At 39.8% G+C, this 18054-nt stretch overlaps 1 protein-coding gene across 1 annotated transcript; it reads right to left on the reverse strand.

Annotated features, from left to right (window-relative positions):
* Nucleotides 1–3228: 3228 nt before the first annotated feature.
* Nucleotides 3229–14786, reverse strand: LOC137801717 (tropomyosin alpha-3 chain). The gene is made up of 10 exons (XM_068599070.1): nucleotides 14619–14786; nucleotides 12495–12620; nucleotides 10549–10682; nucleotides 9101–9218; nucleotides 8807–8877; nucleotides 8062–8137; nucleotides 6449–6511; nucleotides 6206–6275; nucleotides 5081–5159; nucleotides 3229–3903 (listed from the first exon to the last, which is right to left on the reverse strand). The coding sequence occupies exons 1-10, from the start codon at nucleotides 14730–14732 to the stop codon at nucleotides 3900–3902; spliced, it is 855 nt and encodes a 284-aa protein (XP_068455171.1). The 5' UTR covers nucleotides 14733–14786; the 3' UTR covers nucleotides 3229–3899.
* Nucleotides 14787–18054: the final 3268 nt, after the last annotated feature.

Consider the following 18054-nt stretch of genomic DNA (forward strand, 5'->3'; position numbering starts at 1 on the left):
GATACCATACATACCATTATTGTATAACATGATGAAGGTGGACTCAAGATAAGGATAAAGAGAATCACACACAATTTATTTGCTTCCCTGCTTCAATTGATTGAATTTCTGATTATGAATAATACATACATACTGATCCGCCCATACTCTTATTCAAACTCGTAGTTATATGGTAATGTACACACAAATATATAGTACATAACACATGCATACAGTACATATATCCTCATAAATATATATTTATTTGTATACTACTGCCACCAGGCATATTTAAATAAATAGAGCAGATACATTTTCCCATGAGTCCACCTCCATCATGTTCTACAATAATGATATGTATGGTGCACCAATAACAGTGTCATTATGAACAGCAAAGCAAGCAACGGCTTTCACGATGTTCTCCACATCGCGTGCACTGTACAAACATGTACCACTCGCAAAAAACGAGCTGTGGCCTTTTTTTTTTTTTACACAATCCTGTGATCCAGTCTGCATAGAGTTTGTGTACAGTATGTGAGACGGCCAATGCTCGGCTGAGTCCTTGTTGGCAGAATCGATAGCGCTCATACAGGAAGTCATCGTGACGTGAGCTCGTACAGGAAGTCACCATGACGTGAGCTCGTACAGGAAGTCACCATGACGTGAGCTCATACAGGAAGTCATCGTGACGTGAGCTCGTACAGGAAGTCATCATGATGTGAGCTCGTACAGGAAGTCATCATGATGTGAGCTCGTACAGGAAGTCATCATGACGTGAGCTCGTACAGGAAGTCATCATGACGTGAGCTCGTACAGGAAGTCATCATGATGTGAGCTCGTACAGGAAGTCATCATGATGTGAGCTCGTACAGGAAGTCATCATGATGTGAGCTCGTACAGGAAGTCATCATGATGTGAGCTCGTACAGGAAGTCATCATGATGTGAGCTCGTACAGGAAGTCATCATGATGTGAGCTCGTACAGGAAGTCATCATGATGTGAGAACGGATCTTGGTGATCTGGAAGAACTCTCTCTCTATAAAACTCATATAATTAATACCTCTCCTTCATCAATGAGGAAGAGAGCTGCTTTTTGTCAAGTGGGCGTGGCCAACTCATCCAGTGAACTTTCACTAAACCTGCTCGGGACCAGGTTAAAAAAATGTCATGTGTTGCTATGGGGATTTTTCTAAATTTGCTTTCTTATCCTTAAACCTATCCAGTTAACTCAATAAAACATGTCCGAAGAATAGGGCACAGGACATTTTAAGAATAATTATGTTTGCATATAAATAAATAAGAATGCAACTGAAAATTGTTTGTTGAATATGATTTTTATTTTTGCCATAATCTGCAGCCTTTTTGAATGTCATTTTTTATTTTGCTTCTAGTTTATTGGAGCCAACCAAATATTTTGTTAGTTATGGGTTATAGTTATTTCTTAAATGGTGTTAGGTTGAAATTGTATTATTTCATTATTTGTATATGGTTACTACCTATCCTGATTCATAATGTTATGGTTTTGTACCTTGTGTAAGCTACATTTGACTTACTCCAGAACATTTTCCTCAAGCACATGTGCTCTGTACATTACGTTAAACCAGATCCAGTGAAGAGTTTAGAGACTCAGGTGACTTTTAGGTGATCCCTAAGAAACAACTTAACAAACATAACAAAACAATCACAACAAATAAAAACAAGGTTCAACACCTGATATTTACCCTTACTGCTGCTCCTCAGAGGAAGATTTGTCTTAGGTCAACTGCTTCATATAGCACAGCTCATAATAAAGTTCTGAAGATGGTGTAGTGGCCGATCTACGTGTCGGCCACTCTGCTGCGTGCGGGATAAGGTCCTGTTTCTCATGCCCTGCTTCAGTAAAAAAGAGTCCAGCCGTTGGTATATTTTTGGGTTATTGCACATTTAATTATCAACTGACGGCAGTTACAAGTTGTTATTTGGACTTCCTGAGCTGTTTTACGAAGTATTTGGTCTAGCGGTAAAAACCGTCTGATCTCCCCGTCACCCATGCATCATCAATCACCCTTGCTCATACTGGTACCCCGTATTTAAACTATCACAATAAAATACACATTACCACAATAAAATACACACCCATGACTAGTGGCTCCTACAGATGGACTACAAAAAAGTGCATCATAAATCCTTCATTGGTCTTCTTTACAGTGTTGCGTCATGCAGACGATTTAAACAACTCGGTTCAAAGTATTACTTTATTAACAGTGGCGGGCCGTGGGTTTCAGACCTAGGCCTTCAATGAGTGCCGTATCGTCCACATCACGGCCAGACCGGGGTAAAAAGTGCCTCTGGAGTTACTGTCACAGACCGACACACTGAATACACGGCGCGTTCATGCATGTGTGGACCCACTCTGCAGCAGACACCCAACCCGCGGGATGTCCTGGAGATGATGGTATGTTCAGTGCCTTTTGTTAGCGTTGTTTCCACCTGAACCTCTTGCTGTCTCTCAGGCAGATGTCCACAGCACCTCTCCTCATCACAGCGACACTTATTCGCAGGCAAATCATGGAAATGCAGCCTTTTTGTTTCTCAAACCTTTCGGTGTCTGTGACTAAAGTGTCAACCAGCCCTTTCTGGTTCAGTCCATGAACCTGGCAGTCAAGGCAGTCGTCTTCATCGTAGGTTCTGGCTTCACATGTGCAGGAGAGCTTGCACCACTCTCTCTGTTCTCTACCAGTACCTTCATGCTCCTTAAGCCTTATGCTTTTCTGGCCTCAGTTCTCTCAGGTTCTCACTTTATCTTGTAAAATGTATTCATGTTAACAGTGGTAGCATGTGCTGTACTAAAGTGCAATTTTAAAGTACTGAGTATTTCCATTTATTCTAGTTTACACTTCTACTTCACCAATATTGTGCTTTTTACTACATGTATCTGTAGTTGTATTACAGATTCAGATAATAAAAACAAAATGTCATCTAATCAAAACTGATCATGTACTATTATAGGGTGATTATGATATATAGCAAACCCAGCAGTCGATGTGCAACAGCAACATTAAAGTGAAGAACACGTGACTGATTCTGCATAATGGCAACCTTTACTCTTGGTACTTTAAGTATTTGAAGATAAAGCTTCTATTTGTTTAATATTTTCAATGCAGGACTTTTACATGCAACAAAGTATTCTACAGTGAAGTATTGCTACTTTTACTTAAATATAGATCTTGTGACGAGTTTCTTGAAATATCAAGAGTTTCCTTTAGTCATGGATGCAATTTTAAGATGCAGTTTATGTGCTGTAGTGCATACACTATTCACTGTCCTTTCTCTATACTGTGACTTTAAAAGCATGTTTGTGAAATTGTCAATTTAGTGGTGTGGTTTGTATTGGAGCCACACCGTAACCAACATGATGTTCTGCAACGTGAGCTTTGTAAAATTAAAAGTAAAAGTAAAACTCCTAAATTTCTTACAGATAGACATGTATTTCATATAATGAATCATACTACATAGGTTGCCTTCTTGACAGATTGGATATTTTTTTTCCCAACTAAAACTCTTTCTGCTATGACTTACCGTCATCTTTATACCTGTATTTATATGGAACAATTACGAAAATAAAGGTTTTCTGATATGCTTTACCCCCCATACAGTATGTAACAAGAACAGACATGGACACATGAAGTCAAGCTTTCTTCTCTCACTTGTTTAACTCATGAAGAGAAAATCCAATAAGCAACATCCCTAAACAGACAACATACAATGAGCAACGTCCATTAGACAGAGACGGCAGATACATAAATAAAGGGTTGAAAACAAAGTACAACCGGCACACACAGTTCAACATTTGAGAAAGGAAGACAAATAGAAGAGAAGGACTTGGTGGGGGAAGAGGTCTTGAAGCCACAGCTCTGCAGGGTGATGGAGCTTCTGGATGTTCAGCTAAAAACACAAGAAGCGAGAGACTGTGATTTATCATAGCAGAGCATTTTTACATACTTTGAAACATGTCTGAAGAGGAATTTACTAGAATTATTAACAATGTCCCATTCATTTTGTCTGACATACCAATGTCTATGATGTTGCATGTATAATGTCGCATGTTTATGGTGTCTATCATGTTTATGATGTTGCATGTATGATGTTGCATGTTTATGATGTCTATTATGTTTATGATGTTACATGCATGATGTTGCATGTTTATGATGTCTATCATGTTTATGGTGTCTATCATGTTTATGATGTTTCATGCATGATGTTGCATGTCTATGATTTCTATGATGTTTATGATTTTACATGCATGTGAGCGGCACAACTGAAAACTCTCCATAAAATTCTTCTTAACAGAACCAATCCAGATGTGTGTGTCCTTCAATTAAAACTCTATCAGCTCTTTGGACCGCAGGATTCCAGACAGTTCCTCTACTCCCAGATAATAGCTATAAACTCAATCTGTGTGAAGGATTTTACTCGGTGAAAAAAAAGCACAAAGGTTGTTACATTCTCGTTTTTTTGCTGCTTTTTTTTATCACACTAACATTTGAGACAGGCAGTAGTTCATGCATGAACATCACTTATTATTATTATTTATTTAATTATTTATTATTATTATTTAACGTGGCTGGAGTGATTTGACACTGTTTGGCAACGACAGAAAGAGAGAATGGAGAGACAGCATATTGTCACCTGGTACTCCGTGAATTAAGCTTTATTTAAAACCAGAGGAGAAACGACACTAACCAAGACAGGTTGATGAGTTTTATTTCATTTCAGGTACAGCTACTCTGTCTTGCAATATAGTGGGCTGGCTTTGAGGAGAACTTATTAATTGTATGTTTTTTTTTATATATTTCACATTTCAATAATTGTAAAAATCATTTTGAATATGTTTATACGTTTTTAATCTGTGTTTTGAGAAATGCTAAATCAATATTTTTTACTAGAAATTGTAATATATAATTATTAAAAATAAAGCAATTTTTAAAAATAAACTTTTTATTGCAATTGCAACAGCCACCAGTCTGAAAGATCAGTGTACATGAAGAGTTATTTTTCCAAATTAAAGGAATGTCACACTAGCAGGCTCAATAAGATTCTCACTGGGAAACATATCACTTACATAGATGTCATGTCATTGAGGGCGTGGTCCAGTTCCTCGCTGATGGCTTTATACTTGAGTTTCTGTGCATATAGCTCATCTGTATGTCCACACACCAAAAATAAGGGGGTTGTAAAGAAATGGAAAAAAACACAAGAGAGGCTTACATTAGTATTGTGGAAATTGTGATAAGATCTTTAGTGACCAGAAACAATGCAGTAGACAAAACCTCAAATTCTGGATATTATTCGGCCCCATCCAACAGAAAAAAAACAGGAACGCACTAGTACGACTAGTGCGTTCTAGTCTACTACTACTAGTCATTAGACTAGTACAAAAGAAATTGGCAATTGTTGTAGCTCCAAGGATCTATGTCTGGCTCGTTAGCTTTGTAGCTCGTCTATCTTGAGAGTGACACACCCAATGCTGCCATTGACCACCAATGGCAGCGTGCTGCTGTGAAGCTGGTGAAGTGTTCTTGAGCACTTCAACTGCAAACTATGGGGAGACCAGGGATTGAAGCGCTACCTTGTGGTTTTAGGACAGAAACTCTCCCTGTGAACATGTCAACAGGTTACGATGTTAACAGGTTACGATGTCAACAGGTTACGATGTCAACAGGTTACGATGTCAACAGGTTATGATGTTAACAGGTTACGCTGCGCTTCTGTGAGAGCTCCGTGATATCTTTGTGAGGTCTTTTCTGTTGTTGCGTCTCTCAAAACAGAATATAGATCTCAGCTCAATATTGAGCATGGGTTGAGAGCGCCTATATCAAATCTACAACCCTGCTTAAAAAATATTTGTAGAGGCAAGCAGCTCACTGCAACCACTTATACTGATACAACTTGATGCTCACTGCACTTGTTTTGTTTTGCACAAGTTCAACGTTATTGCTATCTTAAAAAGATATTTAGTGCAAAATTTGCAAAGTGATTGCACATGTCTTTAGTTTCTATCTGATGGAGAAATCTGGTTTACTTGAAAGGGATTTCAGATTTCTTTATTCTATTATTTGAAAAGCATGGATGGAGTTTCAAAAAGTTGGACCATTTCGTTACAATATTGTTGGGGAGGTGGGGGCCGAGTGGGGCGTGACAGAAAAAGTTTGAGAACCACTGGGTTAAAGTGTATTCAATGTTGTACCTTCCAGATCATCAATGGTCTTCTCCAGCTTGGCCACTGATCTCTCAGCAAACTCAGCCCGGGTCTCAGCCTGAGATGACACAGCACAGGTCAGATGACATCTGAGGTCAACAAACTATAGTAAACCTAATATGCAAGGGTAGGTTAACATGGTGTGTCTCAACACATCTTACTGGAGTCTCTTAAAGTGTAGCAGACAAAACATAGGAGACAAAACATTGGTACTTGTGGCTTCTTGCTCACCTCTTTCAGCTTGTCAGTCAAGATCTTTATCTCTTCCTCATACTTATCCTCCTTTTGAGAGTACTGTGATGAGAAACAACATCATTTAGATTTAATTTCTTTTTAAAGAAAGACATTTAGTGTGGGGTTGATTCTGAAACTCCCTGGATTACCAACTTCATTGTTTAAGAAACACTTATCTTCACAATAACTATGGAAGGCAGCGAGGGTTAGGGAAAGAAACTTTAATGAAGATGACAAACTCTTAAGGACACACTACTTTCTGCTGAAAAACGAAACTTTGACACAGAACAGGAATAACATTCAAGGCCGTTTTTCATGAAATCGGCAAAACCTTTTTTTGATAATTTTGCTTTGATTTACTTTTCGACCCGATTGGTGTTAAAGGAACGAGTACAGCTACTGCAGATCTTTAACTCTGGGTAAAAGGTTCTGCGCTTGGCTTGTACAGTGTCATTTCTATGTGGGCTTTTTTCTGTGTGCACTTGTTCTGTGTGGACTTGTTTCTGTGTGGATTGGTTATGAATGAATAAAGTTTGTTACGTAACTGCTGTTAGTTAAGTTTGTAAGTTACGCAACAAACGTGAGGTCAAATACGTCATCATTGACTTGGTTCCACACGGGACAAAAGTGTTTTATTTCTGGGTGACAGAATACAGGGACAGCACCTGTAGCTCAGTGGTATACAAAAGGCTATACACGTTTACCATTTACCAAACGGTTCTCTGTTGCATTACCTGTCTGATATTGACAAGGCTTTTTTTATTTTTACGTGAGACCTAAATGAAGCCACTACATCCCATACAGATGTCCCAGGTACACTGCAGCCACTGCCAACGACAAGGGCACTTTAACACACACAGTGATTTTTAACCAGTGTTAGGTTGAAAACGATCTCATGACAAGATGGTGTGCCGTGAGAGATCGTCATGTCTGCCGTGGGAAAACGTGCAATTTCACTTAATAATAATTTTCAACAAATAATTTTCCATTGTTGAATTGTCTGGCTAGGTAATTAAATACTCTTCCATGTACGTAGGTAGGACAATAATTACCTACCATATATGCTGTATTTTGCAACAATGTGACATTTTGTAACTTTATTCGGTTGTTGGTGTGCCCTGGGATTTATTTGTTGTATAAAATGTGTGCAAGCTCAACAAAGTTTGAAAAACACACTTTAACTTAAACACACATGACACTTTAACATACACTTTAACACTTTAATGTTATTTGTTGTTTGGTACTTTATCTTTAGCTCATACTTCATTTAATACACATTGCGCTGTTGTTGTCATTGAGTGTTGATTGTTGTTTGTCTCGTCTAATGTCTCATGTCTAATGTTGCTCCTTCCGACAAGGAAAATTCCTTGTTTGTGAAAACATTTCTGGCAAATTAACGGTTTCTGATTCTGATGATGAAGGATGCTTCAGGGACCGGCGCTAGCTATTTGACAAAGTTGGGATTAAGACCGTGTTGGTTACAGCTAATCATGTTGTCTTCCGCCATACATGCCCCAACGATACAAAGTCACTGAGCATCGTTCTACTTTTTAGAGAGTATAATGGGAATAGTGCTTCCAAAATAACTGAAGCAAGGTTTGAGTCTCTACCTTCTCAGCCTGGGCCTCCAGAGACTTTAGGTTATTGGTGACGTTCTTCAGTTCTTCCTCCAGCTCAGCACATTTACTTGATATGTTTTGATTTCCGGAAAGGTAGGTACGTAGGAAGGAAGGTAGGTAGGTAGGAAGGAAAGAAGGAAGGAAGGAAGTGCACACAAAGAGTATTTAGGTCCTTCCTGTCAGTGAGAAACAGTAGTATAACAGTGTACAAATGCTTTCTTTCCTCAGGCTCCTCGACTTCTCCACATCGCTATTTGTTTTGTTTTATTTCTTGTTGTGTAACATTATAATTCCTGCTTTTAAAATATTATCAGAAAAAAAGTACAGAAGTTAAATTCACTGTTGGTACTGCAAATGTACAGTGACCAAGTGTTAAAATTAAAATAGCCCCCATCAGTTGTTAGTTGATAGGGGCATGTTATCATTATAGCATGTCCATGTTATCGGAGAGGTGGAGCTATTTTCTCTGTGTAATCTATATCAGCAAATCCAGCAGTAAGTTGCTGAGTCTTAAATCAAACCGCCCACTTGATCAGAAGTTGATCAAAACAATTCTCCTTTGTAAGAGACTTTTGCTGATTGGCTTAACTTTGTACCTCATTGTGTGACGTCTCATTCAGCCCTGACCAACACACACACACACACACACACACACACACACACACACACACACACACACACACACACACACACACACACACGCACACACACAAAGTCAGGCGGTGTGGATACTCACGCCTCAGCCAGCTCAGCCCTCTCCTCGGTTCGCTCCAGCTCTCCTTCTACGATCACCAGCTTACGAGCCACCTGGATAAATACATTAGATATTCATATGTATTTATTTATGAAGCTTCACATAAGGATTCATCAAAAGTCAGTAATGGTATTTATGTTTGTGGACTCGTTAGAGAGTCACTAAACGTTAACTCTTTCATTGTAAAGCGAACGTCTTCTGCAGAAGTACATGAGGAAAAAGCTCCTTCAGATGTTTGTGAAGAAGCCGCTTCATTCAAAGCTTTCAGCCGCTCACCTCCTCGTACTTGCGGTCGGCCTCCTCTGCGATGTGTTTGGCCTCCTTCAGCTGAATCTCCTGAAGCTCCATCTTCTCTTCATCCTTCAGAGCCCTGTTCTCAATCACCTTCATACCTCTGCACACACAAACATTACTCATTACATACCTCACAAATATTGAAGTGTTTTCCTTTTTTAAAAATTATTATTCTTTAAAAAAAAGAAGGAAATCACAGAACAGAAACTACTGGTACTTTGTTATTCTTTCTATTTCGTAAGTGATCTTCGAGTTGTTTCTATTTCAGCTTAAATTTGTTTAAATGGCGATCTCCAGCAAAGCTTCCTAACTAGTTAATTAATAATTATCAACTCTAAATTATGTTAATTGTTATGACGAAGTGATGTGAAACATTATTACTATTGCTTGAGTCTTGTTTGAACAATTGCAATATCGTCTCATTTTTGTTTTACTCATATTTCTCACCATCTTTTTTGTGTTTGTGTCATAAGTGTCGATAACATCAGAGAGAGAGAGACTTAATTTCCTGCTCAGGGATATTACTCCTCTAGATATTAATGTGTTATATTATATAATGAGGCTGACTGTGGCTCAGTGGTAGAGCAGGGAGGATCGGCAGTTCCGGTAGCCAATGTCAATGTGTTCTTGGGCAACGAACTGTATGATGGTTAGCTCAACCTGATGGACAGGTGGCAGGTTGCATAGTAGCTCCTCCCATCAGGGTGAATGTTAGTTAGTCCTGATGGACAGGTGGTACCTTCATGTAGCTCCTCCATCAGTGTGAATGTTAGTCCTGATGGACAGGTGGTGCCTTCATGTAGCTCCTCCATCAGTGTGAATGTTAGTCCTGATGGACAGGTGGTACCTTGATGGTACCACCTGTCCATCAGTGTGTGAATGGGTGAAAGCAGTGACTTGTAGTGTTAAAGACATGTAGTGTTAAAGACATTTAAATGTTTGGAAGACTAGAAAAGTCTATTTATTGTATGATCGTTGTTGATGAGATATTGAGGATCTGTACCTGTAGATTAGCTACACACACCCTAGGAATCTTATTTTGGTTGTTTAATGTACTCTGCTGCAGGGACTTGCAGATGTACTCTAGAATGCTGTGACATCACTGTTATTGATGGTTACATATGTAACATCTATCCATCCATTTTCCGCCGCTTATCCGGGGTCGGGTCGCGGTGGCAGCACCCAGCAGACCGACCCAGGCTTCCCTCTCACCCGCAACATTTCCCAGCTCGTTCTGAGGGACCCCGAGACGTTCCCAGGCCAGCCGGGAGATATAATCCCTCCAGCGTGTCCTGGGTCTTCCCCGGGGCCTCTTCCCAGTTCACAGATGTAACAGAGCAGAGCATAGTTGGAACCATGATAGTAATGTGATCTACATATCCCTTTTATGGGATAACACTAGTGACAATGACTAATTCACAGCAGATTACCTCTCGCTCTCATCAGCAGCCTTCTCCGCCTCTTCCAACTTCTGCAGAGCAGTTGCCAGTCTCTCCTGCGCTCGGTCCAACTCCTCCTCCACCAGCTGGATACGTCTGTTCAAGGAAGCCACTTCTGCTTCAGCCTTATCACAGAAAGAAAGGACCAGAACGAAAAGTGTTTTCTTTCAGTGCAACACTGTTGCTGATAGAAAACAGGTTCCTTGCTGAAAAGCAAGTATTACCCTTACAGCATGGCTCGTCATCTGTGACAAAGTCTGTGTTGGCTGTATTGTCCTAGACATGTTAACCCTGTAATGCTTTATAATACAGCCTGCTCATTTAAATGCTGTATAACACCCATAAGAACACTGATAAACTTACAAACAATTTGATTCTACAATAAATATACTCAAACTAAGACAACTGGCTTTAATTTCTCCCCAACAGGGAGATCGGCTTATTGTTTCTTTCTTTACATGAACACTGAGCTGGTGACAGATGAGTGTGACATACTTTATATGAACGTGAGCGCTCAGCTGAGAGCTTGTGACCCAACGAGAAGGGCGGAGAGTCCTCTTCAGGGTTTGACAAATGTTAGCATAGAAATCGATGAGAACACATTGAGAATGGCATTGATTGCACAGACAGGGACCTCATGAGGAGACAGGCTCCAATGGAAAACGACGTGGCACAAACTTGCTCTAGACTGTTGCTCTTAGGGTTAAATGTAAAATATATGATATTAGAACCATTTGGATTGCCTCTCAGGTAGATAAACACATTCAAATTTGTAGACTGAGATCAGATGCGATGGAATAGTGGGCTTTAGCTCGCCCCCACCACTCTAGCTGCCCTTTTTCTGGAAAACCCTGTTCATCACAGTGTACAGTCTTGCAAAGGCACTTTTTGAGGGTATTAATGTCCTATTCCTCTCACTTAATCTTTCACCATGATTCTTGTTACACGGCTAAAGTATTGATAGGGCAGGGATGGGAGGTAGCCTAAAGCAGCGTGATGATGGGTGTGTGGGCCAAAAGGCTTCAGTCCACTCCTGTTTGCACTTTTTTTTAATTATGTGGAATGATGTGAAAAGTCTAAGCTATTGTTTTAAGTAATTGATTGTGATTGTCTAAGTGCTTTTAGTTGAAATAGGATTTGGAGCTTGCTAGGCCTGAAACCACGCCCTTCCACTGGAATTTTGTTGCAGGTCTTAGAACAGCTGTGTTTTCTAAACGTAGGCTCTGAAATACATTTTTCAGCAATGACTCTGAAACTGAAAAGAGGCAGCAGGCAGAAGGAGGGGAATGTTTTATTTCCCTCCTTCTGGGATAGTAGGTCAACCTGTTAACATGAACCCTATTTATAACTATAGAATCCATTGTTTGCATGATGTACACAATTAAAATCTTTTATTTGTGGTGGCATATTCATTCTCTCCAAAAGGAAAGGAACTAAATAAATACGATGACCCAAGAGGGATGGATGATGCACCCAAAATGGACTTGAACCATTGTTAAGCCTGTGGTCCAGGTTGAGCGACTGACATCATAGCCAAAATAGGGCTCTGAATCCCCCGACAGCTGTGAGGAGTCCATGCTGGGCATGATGAGAATGGAATGCAAAGGAGTAGCAGGGAATAAGCCTGGCCATTTTATCAGAGCCCTTTTATCAGAGCCTCAGTTCAGGGCACACATTGTATGCTTGTATGAGAAGCAATGTAGATAAAACATTTGTGTACATTTATGTACAGTGTGTAACAGTTCCGCTTCCTGATCAGGTAGAAATAATGTGGAAAATACACAGACTTTACGAGCAACTACTGAACTTTTAAAAAAGTCATCTGGGCCTTGGTGAAGAGTATGTTACCTTCTTTGGAAAAAGGATAGACAATAATGACACCAACTGTAAATTAATCACAACAAGTGGTATTGTACTTTTGAAATTGTATTACTCACATCAGCAGCCTTCTTGTCGGCCACCTCGAGCTTCTCCTGAGCATCCTTCAGGGCCTCTGAGTATTTATCAAGCTCATCCTCTGTCCCCTTCAGCTTTTTTTGCATTTGCAGAAGTTCGTCTTCATGCTGATGGCATGGGAGATCAAACGCATAGTTAGCATTCAAGTTAAAGGTATGGCAACATGTTTTTAACATGCCAATACAGTACATTGAAGCACTTCCTCCTGTTCCTACTCGCCATCAAAAGCAAACAACATGTTCTGTGTGAATAAAGGACCAAAAAGACTGTAACCTTCGAAACTATCTAATCTATCTAAAAAATGTTGTCAGGTCATCTTAGATTTTCTGTTTTGAAAAGCCGGAAAGCTTGTTGGATGCAGCCCTCTAATTCCAACCTCAGTAATGGAGGCGGCAGAGCTCAGTGCAAACTTGAGGCCTGGCAGTTGAAGCTGGGCCAGTTCACCTCCTGGGCATTTCCGAGGTTGCGTTGAGCAAGGCAAAGAACCCTTAAACTGCTTCCTATGCACTTGTAGCTGCCCAGAGCTTCTGGAATGGGTTGAATGCAGCGGTGTGCTGTGCATACAACATATATGACATTAAAAGTTGATTAAGATTGGAAGATAGTGAAGAGTGCAAGTAATATGGTACCATTACTTGCACAATAGTGTACAACGGAATCATTTATGACATGATTACGCAGTGTTGACCTGTAGACGTATAATAGAAACATTCGTGAGAGAGGGCCATACACTGCAAATCTGGCTAGTCAAAGCTGTTCTGCTCTGTTTTGCATCTGGGTGGCCAGCTGTCCATCTGCATCAGTTTGTCGTGGAGAGGATCCTTCATCCTACCTTTTCGACACCTATGTAAACTAAGGACTGGTCGGGGAGCGCAGAGCTCTTCTACCAGTTTATGGCGAGACCAGCCTTTGCAGGTGCTGCACAACTTCCACTGCATGGGTGCAGCTTTCTTGTGGCAGAGGCCATAAGGATAAGGATACGGTCATCCAAGTCCTACAAAAACCTGATCCCGTCCTCTCTAATGGCTTCCTACACTAAGAAAAAGTGTTGGTGATGGCAGGACTTTCACCTCAGAGGAAGTCTGGCAACATCTCCTTCAAAACACTCAGCGAAGGATAAAGCCAATGCTGTGTGGCTCCTGTGGACGAAGAACCTACCTCACTTGCAGAGCTGTTACCCCGTTATCATCAGCCTCCAGTCACCAGGACAGAGAGCTGAGCCCACTGGCTCTTGTTGTCACAGCTTCCTCAAATGCTACTGTTGTACAAAGTCTCATTTGTTTTTATTACAGGTCTCTTTGGATAAAAGTGTGAGCTGAAGAGTGATCCAGTTGGAAAGTGCATGGTGTCGATAAAGCATCACATCCTTAAACCCAAACATGGAAAGCTGCAGGCTGAGTGACATTTGCTGTTCATGACAAACAAATAATTGAAAAGAAATGGCTCACTTTCTTAGAAAATAATTAAAAAAGTGATGATTTTATATGAGAAAGTGCAAATTGTTTTGAGATCATTATGAGCTCAATTTTTAATGATTTAACTTAAACATATACAATATACAACAATTTATGGTTTGAGATACTGTGAGAAAAACATTCTAAAAAATCCAACTAAAGTGCTAAAATATTTTGACTGCAAGAAGCCAGATTATGACATATCGTTAAAAAAAGAAAAAAATAATGAACTGCATAACTCACTGACAATTTGTTCTTGAAATAAAAGCTGCTGATTAAGAGAGTTTTGTCAGGTTTTCATTTTTACAGGGGAGAACGGGTGACTCAATGTAGAACAGGGTCGTCACAGGATTGACGGTTCTTAATACACCGAACTATAAAACTGATCATCAGCAGTCTGTTAATCATCTGAATGATGCTCACGGTTTCAACTCTCTCCTCATTTGACCATTGTTTCAAACAACAGCACACAGTTATAAAAGATGACTTCATGCAGGATAAAAACATAAATCTAACCTCAAACTGTCATCAAAGAACCAATTTAGCTGGATGAGCAGAACCAGGATTATTTAGCCTGAGTTAGGATTTGGGTTCCCAATCTTTCTTAGTCTGACTGGAACTCATTGTATTGCTTCTCTGTTCAGTACCCACCTGCTTGCTTCTGTCTTCGGCTGCTTTCTTGTCTGCTTCAGCTTGTTCAGCCTGGTCCAATGCATTCTCCTTGTCTAACTTTAGCATTAGCATCTTCTTTTTGATGGCCTCCATTTTGGCTGAAGTTTAGCTAATAGACTTTTGCAGCCGTAAGATTGGAAGACAAACAGACAACCTGAGAGCCTGGTGGAGACACTAAACTGTGACATAGTAGAGGGAGGGCATTTATATGACAGGGGTGAGACACTCCCACTATTAAGCCCCCAAACTCATGCACACGACCGCACCCTCTTCTTATTTTACACGATCGCCACGCAAATGAGAAGCAAACCTTTATCTTTAACCCTTACAACAATGTGTTTGCATGTATGTTTTCTTGCTAGGAAACCGAAATAGCTCAACATTCCACTATTTGATGCACTGTAGGTCTGGGCCAGTCATTGTGATGTGGCTTCTAAATTGGAAAAAAAACATTGGAAATCATGGAATCACAATAGTTTATCCATTATGAAATAGGCTGAGCTCCAAGACATGACAAAGGAAAATGCTTTTGTCTTTTCCTGTCTGACACACACTGCTCAAATTACAGACCAATTGGTTGGATGTTAGTCAAAGGAATAAAGTGACCAGTCAGTTGTGGGTTTGTAATCAACTTCAGTCTATGAGTCATATTCCAAATGTTTTTGGGGTCCTTTGATTGTTGGTCTTTTTCATCATAATACAAAAATCAATAAAAATGTATGTTGTAACATTGTAACGCACTCCGTTATGCAATTTGGCCTCATCCCTGGCCCAAAAACACAAATACCCCTCCGAGGCTCCTTTTTGGAGTAGCCTCGGAGGGCTTTACAATCTGTACACATAACATCCCTGTCCCAGGACCTCACATCGGATCAGGAACAACTCCCCCAAATCACGATAGTAAAAAACATTTCACCGGGGAAACAAACAGAAGAAACCTTCATAGAGCAACAGAGGAGGATCCCTCTTCCCAGATGGACAGAAGCAATAGATGTCATGTGACCAGAATGAATAACGTAACAAAGTTACAGTATATTCAATCATCAACACGACAGAAATGATTAGGTAGTAGCCATGGACCACAATCCAGATAACCACGATGCATGTCAGCAGAAGGAGGTAGAGAGGAGGAGCATGAGCAGGGAAGGAGCTCCAGACACAGCTACAATCCATTGCAGCAGGCAGGACCGGTCCCAGACAGCCACAATACATGGAAACTTGAGAAGTGGAAGCACAGAGACTCCCAGGAAGAAGTAGAGTTAGTGATGTGCATTGACGAGAGAGAGAGAGAGAGAGAGAGACAGAGAGAGAGAGAGAGAGAGAGAGAGAGAGAGAGAGAGAGAGAGAGAGAGAGAGAGAGAGAGAGAGAGAGAAGGGGAGTGTGAGAGAAAGAAGAAGAGGAGAGGCGAAGAGGAGAGGAGAAGAGGAGAGGAGGTGCTCAGTGTATTCTAAGATGCCCCCAGCAGTCTAGGCCTATAGCAGCATAGGAGCTGGAGCAGGGCTAACCTGAGCCAGCCTAACTATAAGCTCTGTCAAAGAGGAAAGTCTTAAGTCTACTCTTAAATGAGGTGACTGTGTCTGCTCCCCGGACTGAAAGTGGAAGCTTATTCCACAGAAGAGGAGCTTGATCACTGAAGGCTCGAGCCCCCAACCTACTTTTTAAAACTCTGGGAACCACAAGTAACCTGCATTCAACTCCTTAAGATATAATGGTGCACCACTACTTTGTAGGTGAGGAGAAGGAATATAAATATGATTCTTGACCTTATAGGAGCAGCTAATACAGGCGTAATGTGATCTCTCTTTCTAGTCCCCGTTAGTACACGAGCTGCGGCATTCTGGATCAACTGGAGAGACCCAAGGGCCTTACCAGAGTAGCCTGATAATAAGGAGTTACAGTAATCCAGTCGTGAAGTAACAAATGTGTGGATCAACGTTTCTGCATATGCCAGCTTTTTTAATTTTTTGCAGGTGAAAAAAAGGCAGTCCTTGAGATTTGTTTGACGTGGGATCCAAAGGACAGGTCCTGGTCAAAAATAACTCTGAGATTCCTTACGGTGGTGGTGGATGCTAGAGCGATGCCATCCAGAGAAACTACATCATGTTTTTATGTCTTTAAGACACTCCTGAAGTTTAGCGACCTGGTGGATTTCATCTGGCTTGATCAATAGATATTCAACCATATATAGTTGAGTATCATCGGCATAGCAGTGAAAGTTTATGGAGTGTTTTCTAATAATATTGCCTAAATGAAGCATATATATATATATATATATATATATATATATATATATATATATATATATATATATATATATATATATATATATGTATGTGTGTGTGTGTGTGTGTGTGTGTGTGTGTGTGTGTGTGTGTGTGTGTGTAGAATATGTAGAAATGCTAGATAGATAGATAGATAGATAGATAGATCGATAGATCGATAGATAGATACTTTATTAATCCCCAAGGGGAAATTTCTTGTCAAAGTAGCTGCGCCACACACTTTACAGACACCAAATGTAATAAACTAAACAAACTAAACACACAAAATAAAATATTACAATAAAACAATATATATATATATATTTATATATGTATATATATATATATATATATATATATATATATATATATATATATATATATATATATACATATATACACAATGAATACAAATAACTGGAGTAAATAAACAATGAATACAGATATCTGCAGTAAATACAATAACTTAAATTAAATCTAAACATTAGCATTTGTGCTGCTAAATAGTAGTTTTGAATTTGAAGTGACATCCTTGATTACCAAATGATCTTTTACACATGTACAGCATGTCTTCTCAATATCGCCTGATGTGTTTTACAATCAACACTTGAAATGATGCAGGCACTTGCTATTTCTGTTTTTTTACTTTCTCTTTTAATTCCCTCCAACCCACTCTTACAACACCGACACAAAAGATGTTGTCATTGGTTTGTCTCGCAAAAATCTAACTCATGGAAATGTTTTGATTGGAGCCAACATCAGACGGAAGATGGAGATTCTCGTCTAAAATCAGGCATGCAGTTTCTTTGCTGTTACTTTCAGGCACTCTGAGCCAAATGTGTAAGCTGCTTTGTTTTGATAGCAACATGTCTGTGACAATAAGATGTCCTTTGACCTTAAAGGCTCTCTAAATAAGTATGAAAACTAAAAACTGTGGAAATTGAAGCAAGTTATCTTTTTTCCAAAATATTTTACAGCTCCTTCTCCGTGAAGTCACCAAACTAGCTCTGGACCTTCTGTCCCATGCAAACCCATTATGACATCTAAAACAGTCTGAAGATTTCAAGACACTTAAACTGCCATTCCGTAAAAAAAAGTCGGTAAAATACATACAGTTAAAATCAATACAGAATATGAAGAATAAGATGAAGCT

This window comes from Clinocottus analis, unplaced genomic scaffold, assembly GCF_023055335.1.
Source record: "Clinocottus analis isolate CAN_PGR_092001 unplaced genomic scaffold, fCliAna1.0.p SCAF_43, whole genome shotgun sequence".
Lineage (NCBI taxonomy): Eukaryota > Metazoa > Chordata > Actinopteri > Perciformes > Cottidae > Clinocottus > Clinocottus analis.